At 31.8% G+C, this 10,751-nt stretch overlaps 1 protein-coding gene across 1 annotated transcript in view; it reads left to right on the top strand.

The window, feature by feature from the left end:
• Positions 1–10,751, top strand: part of LOC144964809 (sterol regulatory element-binding protein cleavage-activating protein-like) — a 33,512-nt gene that overhangs the window by 188 nt on the left and 22,573 nt on the right. Inside the window, exons 2-13 of the mRNA XM_078899446.1 lie at positions 2,105–2,372; positions 3,194–3,323; positions 3,835–3,995; positions 4,461–4,598; positions 4,844–4,923; positions 5,163–5,277; positions 5,921–6,102; positions 6,576–6,702; positions 7,045–7,157; positions 8,169–8,263; positions 9,456–9,554; positions 10,261–10,563. Of these exons, the coding sequence (XP_078755572.1) occupies positions 2,251–2,372; positions 3,194–3,323; positions 3,835–3,995; positions 4,461–4,598; positions 4,844–4,923; positions 5,163–5,277; positions 5,921–6,102; positions 6,576–6,702; positions 7,045–7,157; positions 8,169–8,263; positions 9,456–9,554; positions 10,261–10,563 (1,665 nt within the window). The 5' untranslated portion in view covers positions 2,105–2,250. The remainder of the gene's footprint in view (positions 1–2,104; positions 2,373–3,193; positions 3,324–3,834; positions 3,996–4,460; positions 4,599–4,843; positions 4,924–5,162; positions 5,278–5,920; positions 6,103–6,575; positions 6,703–7,044; positions 7,158–8,168; positions 8,264–9,455; positions 9,555–10,260; positions 10,564–10,751) is intronic.

Here is a 10,751-nt window from a genome sequence, read left to right as displayed (position 1 = left end):
GCCAAAAGATTAACTTGATCGACAGCACAAAACGTCGACTCGAGATACCAAGACCATCATGAATCATATCGATATCACCATGAACATGTCATGTAGACCTAGGCCTAGCTAGTGGCACAACTTCAATGTCGTACCTATTTTCATTAGTCACTCAAATCACCGTCGATATATTAAGACCATGGGAGGCCTTCCGAAATCTCCTGCATCCCCAATATTCTTTTTTTTTTTTTTTAATAATCTAGATAGGCGGGTTTGGGAGGGGAGAGACTTTTTTTTTTTTAAAAAAGCTTCTCCCTTCCCAAACCCTCTACTACTAGAACATTATTTATATTTTAAAAAAAAAGAATACTGGGGATGTAGGAGCTTTCGGAAGGCCTCCCAAGACCATATTCAATTGGTGTTCTTTCACGTTCCTTGTTATCTAGAAAGCTGTTAACTGTTAATACTGTTATTTTCATTTTTGTTCAACATTTTTTTTTTTTTTTTTTTTTTACAGTCAACAACTTTCTACCACTCTCCTAGGTCAGCTAGGGCTTGGGATTCCAATCTTTTTCTTGTTATTCCTTTGAAAATTGAAGAGAACGGATAAAGTAGCACCCATTTGCTGGATCTTTTGATGTCATTCGATCAACCAAAATAATTTAGCATTGCAGTTGAAACAATTAAATTGAAATTGAAAGGCAGGTGTCGCTCTGTTATCTGGTGTTACCTGCTAGGTCTGGCTGGGTATTGCTCAGAATATGTTACACTGATCGCATTGACTTTGTTTACTGTTGTGACAACAATATCTTGTTATTATAATCGAGGTGGCAATTTGGACTCGAGTCTGAATAGTCTGCCGTGACTATTCAGACTCACACTCCAATGTGCGTGCATATAGACAATGGGGAGGATGACACAATGTGGGCAGTCGGCAGAGGGTGGAACTGAAGAAAAAGAAAAAGAGTTCAGCAGAAATTTTGTTTTGCCCTTATCACACTGACTCAGTTCATAATCCTACTCATACTAGAGCAGAATATGTAATTTTTAAATTATTTATTTTTGTCTTGATTTTACTTGGACGTCGCGTTATGTTGTTAGAAAAACTTTTTCATTTATATCAGTTACTTTGACTGACTTTTGTTACTTTTGACAAGTTTTAACTCTTTCCTTTTAATTTCTATCTTGACTTCTAATTAATCCATGATTTTGTCTATCTCATCAAGTATAGTGGGTTTAGACAACCTGTTGATATCTAGTTACTAAAATCGTAATTTTGATTTACATAAATTATCAATAATTAAGATTTTAAAAAACAAAATAAATAAAAACAAACAAAAGCTAGACTGCTACGGGAAACTATTCAGACTAAGTCCAAATAATCTGTTGACTGTACATGTGCATTGGAATTTGAATTTGTTAGTTTTAAAATGGTTTGGGTCATTTCTGAGCAACAGACAACAAGCAGTCAAAATGAATGACATGTGTTCTAATGAATTTTAATCTTTAATTTTGCTTGACTCTGATTCAGTCCTCGAACCAGAGTAGACTACCTAATTACGTTTTGCCAAAACAATGGTCTCCGTTTTCTTTCCTTATAAATATAACACATTTATTTATTATAGTTTATAAAATCATTTAAGAAATGATCGTTCCCACTTTTTTTAAATGATCATTTTTTGGCAGTTAAACTAAAGAAATACCAATCATTGGGTGTCATGCAAATTCCAGGATATGTTACTTTAGGTATCCTGCAATTTTCATGATGCCTAGGGCATCCTGCAAAGCCAAGATTAATATCTTAGGACATTTTAGCTGCACCATTGGCATAGACTGTACTAAGTTTACTGTTACGATGTATGTCTTACTCATTAAGTTGACGATTTCATAAATATAGCTGTAACGATTTTCATTATATAGGAAATTTGGCAATCGCTGTGACAGGGATGTGGGGAATCTTCACCGTTATTGTTGATTTGTTGCTGTCGTTGTTCTTGTTATAAATGTTATTATTATTATTATTTTATTATTATTATTATTATTATTATTATTATTATTATTATTATTATTATTATTATTATTATTATTATTATTATTATTATCATCTTATTTCAATACTTTTCAGATTACCTCCCTTGAAGATGATTCACAGCAAAGAGAATACATAGCACCTGAGATGAGAATGAAATATGAAAAGAAATCACATAACTATTGGAATTCAGCCTATTTTAAATTCTATGTTACCTCACATTGCTTTGGCTTTGTGGAGTGATGAAAACAATGAAATCCTTCCATGATAAGATTGCCCAGCTTTACTATACATATGGCCTGTTTTGTGCAAGTCATCCAATTGCAACAATTGTAACGGTTATCTTTTTGGGTTTTATAACATGGTAAGTTTACACATAAGACCCTAACTGCTTCTTGCCTCATTCCTGGATTGGTTTCATATAGGTCCACACCTTTGTTACCACTTTTACCTCCTCTTCTTCATATACACCGATTTACTCAGTCTCATAATTAAGTTGTTAGAATACTTTTACACTTAGAAAAATACTCAGCATAAGACACCTTCAGCGTGAATTTGATTCAAGTATCTTTTATGTTACAGGGTATCTGAGTTGTGTTAAATCTGTAGAGCATCAGGCTTTTGCAAACTATTCTGTTTTGACTTTATCAAATGCTGGAATTCTTTTAATGTTCTCTCTCCCAACAGCATCGTTTGGATAGTTGGGTCTAGTATCAGGTGTGATGGAAAGTAATTTATGTAACTTAGTCCTCTCTGGAGTGTGTCAAGCAATTGTTGCTGTCCGTTTACGCCACAGCAAATTGCTCCATGGGTGTTATGGATTTGAAGGACTAATTTTCATTACAAATTTATTAATCAACTTCCCACAACTGTGAACTATAATATGGAGTCTTAAATGATGCAATAGATATTAAAAGCAGTTCAAAACATTTCTTTCCCAGTGCAAACACCACTCCAAAGTCATCGATGCATTACCAAGAGGTTTGGGTAAGGTAATTTCTATTGAAAGGTCTTGAGTATTTACAATTCAACCCCATAATGGGCTTGATAGATGACTTCTTCTTCTAGGTTCCATGCTTGGTCCAGGCTTCGGATACTGCATGAATTATCTCTCTCCATTATAGATGACACTTTCTTGTAAAAAATAAAATAGATGATGGATCTCTTAATTTTTTTTCTTCTCAGCTGGCCCTTAAGTAATTTACCTTTACCCGGCAATACCCCACTACAATACAGAACACCCATTGCCGGATTTAAATTAAGTGAAGCTGACATTTCTAATAGTAGCCAGGAGGATCTGAAACCACCAAGATGGGTAAGCATTCTCTTGGTTGCTTGTCCTTTGGCTTGGATTTCAGTTCTTATGTTACAAAAGTTTAATCTGGTGTTTTATTTGAATTATTTTCCTTAATTAAGCTATGCTCCCCGACATGGATGATATATTTTACTGGATGAGAAAAGTCAATGTCTCTTCTTATCAAATGATTTTATTTTGTATTTTACAACACCAAGGTGCAGGTAAGCCTCTAGTTTACATTCAACAAATAGTGATCATTAATTTATGTAAATGTCAATTTCTTTACTTATTTAATGATTCTATATGTTATATTTTACAGCACCAAGGGAAGCCTCTGGTTTACATTCACAAAATAGTGATTATTAATTACTGTAAATGTCAATTTTTCTACTTGTCAAATGATTCTATATGTTATATTGTATAGTCCCAAGGGAAGCCTCTAGTTTGCATTCAACAAATTGTGATTATTAGTTTATGTAAATGTTTATTTCTTTATTTAACTTATGATTCTATCTATGATATTTTTCAGCACCAAGGGAAGCCTCTAGTTTACATTCAACAAATAGTGATGAAATCAGCCGTCTCACCGTGGCATCCAAACCAGATGGTAACATCAGATGCCTTCAGAGCCCCTCTCTCCTCAGTGTTCCCGCTGTTGGAGCAGATAAACAATTTCAAATATTCATACAAGTAAGTCTTTTAAGATATTAGTAAGGACAATGTTACATAGGATTTCTTTTTTTTTTTTTTTAAATTTTTATTTCGGTTTTTATTTTTAGATTTGATGAATAGAAATGGTGCCATAGAATTAGATATGATTTAGGGATATTTTCTAGTTCTCCTGTCTGTTCACTAGTGCTTAGTCAAATCTCTTTATTGAATTATGCATTGAGCTCCAGATTGAGTCTTTGAGTCTTGGGTTGAGTCTTTAACAAAGAGGGGGGGATTGAGCAGTTAATTTATGAAGGAAATATTGATATGGGCTCCCAATATCTCTCTCCCTTTTTTTTCACCCTTTTGAACAAAGCATTATTATGATATTATTTTGAAAAATTTACTTTTTATTATCAATTATGAAAAGAAAGTATCGCTGCCTTTAGAAGTTTGTTGTCATTTTTAATATATATATTTATCCAACATCATGTATCATTACAGGACTGAAACCCAATCTATAGAGGATATCTGTTTTAGAGTGTCAGAGCCTGTCAATGCTAAGCATCTTCAAGGCTGTTTGCCGGATTATTCTTGTCTGATTTTATCTCCAGCAATATTTTGGGGGAATAGGTTTGAAAGGTATTTATGGAATTTTAAATAGTTTGTTTTTTTCTTCCGTTTTCTTTTGTAAAACTTGTATTTGTCAATTTGTTTGTTTTTTTTTAATCTATGGATCATCCCTGATTATCTCTAATGGTAATTAATGCCAAAAAAAAAACCCTATTTTTAAGAAAAGCCTATTAAAAATTATGAATCTCAAAATTCATGATAAAAGAACGTTTTCTTTTATAATCATTTATAATCTTTGTTTCCTTTTCTTTCAGATTTTCTAAAGACAGTTCAGTTTTGGAAACTATTTATAAGAGATATGGACAAAACGTTGAGAGTCCACCAGCTGCTAAAGGTATTGAAACTCTCAAAATGATTTAATCTATATTGTCTTATTCATTATTTTCTTGGTTTTTAGAGATGATGTCTAAGGTAATTGTGGAAAAGAAGTTGATTTAATTTTGATATATGTTGAGACTTTTTTCTTTCCAGCATTTGAAAAATAATGAGTTCGGTCATTGGTAAATATAGATTAGCTTTCTTTTATCTCTCATTGTGCCCTTTTTATCTCCTCTTAATGTTTTAAAAATACAGATTTACTGTTTGGTCTTCCTTGGATGCTCACCGGTATCAGCAAATACTACATCCGCAACAGACAAAGAGTTATCAGCTATGCAGTAACATTAGTCCTGAAGGAACATAATAAAACGTATGTATCTGTGAACTTCTGTTTTGTTAGCTTATTAATTAACTATATAATTTGATTATATACTTACGTATATTTTGGGACTTATTGAATAATAATTTATGAAAATCTTCGTCTATTTTAGGTCCATTTATGTCAAGGTGTATTTAAAGATACACTCTCATAATTTTTTTAATATTTTTGATTTGGCTCTTGACTGCAGTTTTGGAAGTCTGATTTCTGGCATCTATAAATTATACGCATACATTTTTTCCATAGAAAAGAGGTTTTGTTCATGTACTCAATTGATATAAAATCAACAGTTTCAGTCAAAACAAATCACAGTCAAGATGCTCTTTTATACTTTGTGCAAAAAAGCCAAGGACAGCTTTGCCTTACATTCTTCATAATCCTGTAAGATCATGACTAGGGATGTCTGTCGCCCATTTATTTCAATTTCTTCTAACTATATTATTTTCACTTTTTTTTTTTAAGAAAAACAATCAGATATTTCTCTGTTATAGATTTCATAGGGATATTTTTATGCTATTTCTTATTTATTGATTTGTCTATTTATTAATGAATTTATTTTATTTGTTTATTTACTTATTTATGTCTTTATATATATTTGTTTGTTTATTCATATTTTATATTTTTCCATTTCAAGTTTCATTTCAGCCCTGAGGTCAAAGCTTGAGTCAAATTTCCCGGCCACAAGTAAAAATGTCAACAATTCCCTAATAGCAGATCTAGTCCATGTTCATTTTAAAGACAGCAACTATTTTGTGGAGTATACGCCGCTGCTTGTTACTTATTTAGTCTTGTTGATGTACCTTTACTTTTCTGTTTGTAAGTTTGTCAATTGATCTTTCATGAAACAAATAAAGTTCTCAGAGTTTTGTAACAATTTTTGTCTAAATAATTTTTAAAAAATAAAAATAATGAGTGAAAATAGGCATATCGTTTGATAATTATAATGATCGTAGTAGGAATTATAACGATAATAATGATAATATAATAGTAATGATGATAATAATAATAATGATGATGATGATGATAATAATAATAATAATAATATTATAAATGATAATAATAATAATGATGGCGATTATGATGATGATAATAATAATAATAATAATAATGATGATAGTGATAATAATAATAATGATAATGATAATCATAATAATAATAATAATGATATTCATAATAATTATACTAAAAGAATAAGAAGAATGACAAGACAATTTTATTTACACTATAATTTGTGATGTAGATATTTGAACTTTGAAATAGTTTACAATGTCTTTTTGTCTTTTTAACAGGTAAGATTGACTTTGTCAAATCTAAGATTGGTTTAGCTTTTAGTGCAGTGTTTACAGTATTTTCATCTCTTCTTATGTCGGTGAGCATTTGCACTTTTTTCGGACTGGCTCCTACTTTAAATGGAGGGTAAGTTAATTTGACATCCTGGTCTTAGTCTCAAAAAGATTAACTTTGAAGACTCAATTGAATATGATTTGGAACAAAGTGTTGAGTTATCATTAAGCTGCAGAATTTATAATGATATGTTTAAAAAACTAGAAACTGAATTTAAGATTTGTCGCTTTGCTAAGAAACCAACGCAAATTTTGAGAGGCCGTTCGTGACAGCAGGTTCTATCAAACACATAATTGAAATGTTGAAAAGATTTAATCATGTTGACCTGCTTTACCTGCAGTTTAAATATTATTTTAAATACAAACAATTTGTTTAAGAAACCTAATTTTGATAATTATGTACTGTCCTTTTCAGAGAGATCTTCCCTTACTTAGTTGTCATTGTTGGTGTTGAGAATGTTTTAGTCATCACAAAGTCTGTTGTATCAACACCCGTCCATCTCGATGTAAAGTACCGTGTTGCGCAGGGTTTGTATAATATTTATTTTCTTTTATTAGGAAATTTTGTGGGTCATAGTGAGTCACTTTTATAGGAATAATACCTGTGGCCAATTTATCACTCCATTATTTTCTTACAATCTTTGTTTAACAATATTGGTAACCATAATGACATTACCTACTGACTTTTATGTAATCACTACAAATCTGATGATGAACAAAAGTATTTCCTGAATGTGTACAGTAATTAAGACGGACTTGCTGGCGAGTAGAGAATGTAATAGGAACTTTTAAAAAAGACTGTTTAATATGTTGGAAGTGAGACTTTGTAGTATTGAAGTATGGCACTCGTCCCACTTTTATCAGCACAAAGTTAAGTCCTTGGAAAAGGTTCTTTACTCACATTTTCTCACAGTACTTAGGTGTAAAATGAGCACAGAGTTGTCTCTGTGGGGAAAAAAAAATTGTAATAGTGCCTCACAGGAGTCATGTCTCATCCTACATGTTTCGTGTTACTGTTGGCTAGGGATTGCTTGTAAAGTGCTTTCAGCACATGTAGTAGATATTGTGCTATATTTTATTTGGAAGCACATTTTAAGAAGTAATGTTTTTCTTTCGTTATTTTGTTGCAGCATTGTTACTGTGAAAGTATATTTTTTATTAGTTCTATTTTATACCTTTGTGAAAAGCTACATATTACGAAAGTGCTATACTACTTGGTAAATTACATAAATAACATTTCAATTTATTATAGCTTCTCTTACAAATAGTGTATTTTGGTGATTAATTAATTATTTTATGAGAATTGTTAATCTTATTTGAACTGTTGAAAGATTATGATAACTCTGAAATCATTTTGGTTAAGCAATTTTTAATGACATTTCATTTTGAGTATTTGTAAGTTTTATTCAAATTTTGTAGGATTAGCCCTTTACTCCTTTCCTCTCTAAAATAATTCTCTTTTGAGCCAATAAGTTGTTCCTGTGTTACGATGAGACAAAAATGTCCGTCAGTCTATCTCTAACTTTGCTTTACTTTCAGGATTAATGAAAGAGGGTTGGTCTATAACAAAGAATCTATTGACTGAATTATTAATTGTGTTTGTCGGCTTCGTGACCTTTGTGCCTGCCATTCAGGTAGGTTTACTATAAGAAAGGAATTTGTTCTGTTTATCTAGAGTAATTTTATGATTAGATTCCATCCTAACAGTTGGTATTCGCACAATTCTTTTATAGTTGACAATTTAAAATTAATTTTTAAAAAACAATATCAGGACTGCCTACCCCTCCTCGGCCTCCGTTCTCTCAAACCCAGGTTGACCCGAATTATGAAACAGAAACGATTACCGATTGCGTCAAAGCACAAACGTTGGACTGAAGAGCAATGGGGAGACGTCATGTTTTCAGATGAATCAACAGTGCAACAGTTTGTTGTTCATAAATATAACGTGAGAAGACCAGCTGGTAAATGGTATGATGAAAAGTATACAGTCCAGACCATGAAACAACCGCCAAGCCAAATGATTTGGGGAGCATTTTCCAAGTCAGGAACTGCCGGTCTATATTTTTTGGAACCTGGAACAACGATGAATGGCCAAAAATACCTGGAAGTACTGAAAGACAAACTACATTCTAGCCTGCAGTCACACCAGTGTAATATATTCATGCACGACGGTGCCCCTTACCGCAGAGCAAAATTTGTTCAGGACTTTCTTTCGAAGAACAAGGTCATGACCTTGGAATGGCCCGGAAACAGTCCAGATCTCAATTCTATAGAGAATATATGTGGCACTACATGAAAAACAAAATTGCAGACAAACAGCCAGCGAACAGTAAAGCCCTTGTTGAAGCAATCAACGATGTTTGAAGTCAAGAGCTTTCTCCAGAATACTGCCAAAGCCTGATTTCCAGCATGCCTCAACAGATCAAAGCTGTCCTCAAAGCAAATAGGTGGACATACAAAATACTGAAATATGGTTCAAAGATTTAGTAAAGGTATTAAATAATATTTTTAATCATTTGAAGTGAGTTTGTTTATTTTTCCTTGTTTCACAAGGTTTAGATTTAATGTTTATTAATTAATTTATTTTGGTCTTAAACTTTTGGCCACAACTGTATATTTTTCTAATTCTTTACTTTACTCTTTACTTTAATTGGTTCTCCCAGGCAGAATAAAATTAAAACATTGGAAATTAAGTACCATTTCTCACTTAAGGTCTTTACAAATAATGATTCAATGCATGAAATGAGCTTACTTTCTCTTCAGTTGATATAATTAAAACAATTATCAATTCTTATAACGAATAATCTTGTTTCTAATATTTTTCAGGAGTTTTGCACATTTGCATTGGTTGGTATTCTGTCAGATTTCGTGTTGCAAATGGTTTTCTTTGCTCCTGTATTGTCTGTGGATATTCGTAGGATGGAGGTAGGTCACTCCTTTTCTATACTGAAATTATTTACCAAAATGCTGAGAAAAAAAGTTAATGTGTCCTGTCCTGCTTGCTTAGCTTGCCTTTTCCCATTCTAAATTAATTCGCATATTGGCAAAGACCTGTGTTTCTGGGAATTACTGAATTGGAAAATTAATGATTTTAGATTTCTCCAACAATTGTTGTTATATTATTTTTTAATACAGTAACCCAAAAAGAATGAAGGGGTGGGGTTGGGAGAATGAAATACTAGATATCATCATAATTTTAGGGTCAAGTGGCTTTTTCCTCATTTAATGCTAACATATTTTGATCTGTCCATAATCATGTATGTAAAGTGAGACTTTTTCAAAGTTATGTGCCATATAAATGGTATCTATCTACCTACCGACCTATATATTTATCCACTCTTTACTACCTACCTAACTTCCCACTCACCACAGTCTGTAAAAATGATGCTATCGATAATGATAATAGTTAATTATATCATTTATAATGATGATAATAAACGTCACATTCATTATTATTACTATTATTATTATTATTATTATTATTATTATTATTATTATTATTATTATTATTATTATTATTATTATTATTATTATTATTATTATTGTTATTATTATTATTACTATTATTATTATTAATATTATTATTATTATTATTAGTATTAGTATTAGTATCAATGCCATATTTTCCCAGCTGTCAGATCTCCATCGCCAGAGTGTGAATCAAGCTGTACAAGAGGAATCACCCTTATGTGCCACCAGCATCCAACCATTAATGCTATGTCCGTTTGCTCCATATAATGACAGAAGGAGCAATAAAATGTCTTCACTATCTCCCTCCTCAAGTACCAGTATTCTTTCAGAGAGCATGACTCACCGAAGTCATCAGAGAAATTCTAGTTTATCTAAACTAGAGAGACCTAAATATGAAATGCCCAGACGTGTGAAGTTCTTTTATTTTCTGGCAAGATTTCGTATCATTCAGAAATTTATAATGGTGAGTATAATAGTAGAGGGGGAGAGGATGTAGCCATAATGCAGTTTTCAAGAATACCCATTGCAACATTGTATTGTCTGGTTGCAGAAGAATGAATTGCTTAGATGGCCATTTTATGTTTTCCATTTTTGAAGTAATGGCATTAAAGGGTTTCACAATAATATTTTTTTAATGTGAGCTTTTGCACA

The sequence above is a fragment of the Berghia stephanieae genome, chromosome 2 (genome assembly GCF_034508935.2).
Source record: "Berghia stephanieae isolate SIO BIC M18660-M18661 chromosome 2, UCSD_Bste_1.3, whole genome shotgun sequence".
Taxonomy (NCBI): domain Eukaryota; kingdom Metazoa; phylum Mollusca; class Gastropoda; order Nudibranchia; family Aeolidiidae; genus Berghia; species Berghia stephanieae.
This window is presented reverse-complemented; position numbering and strand designations above follow the sequence as displayed.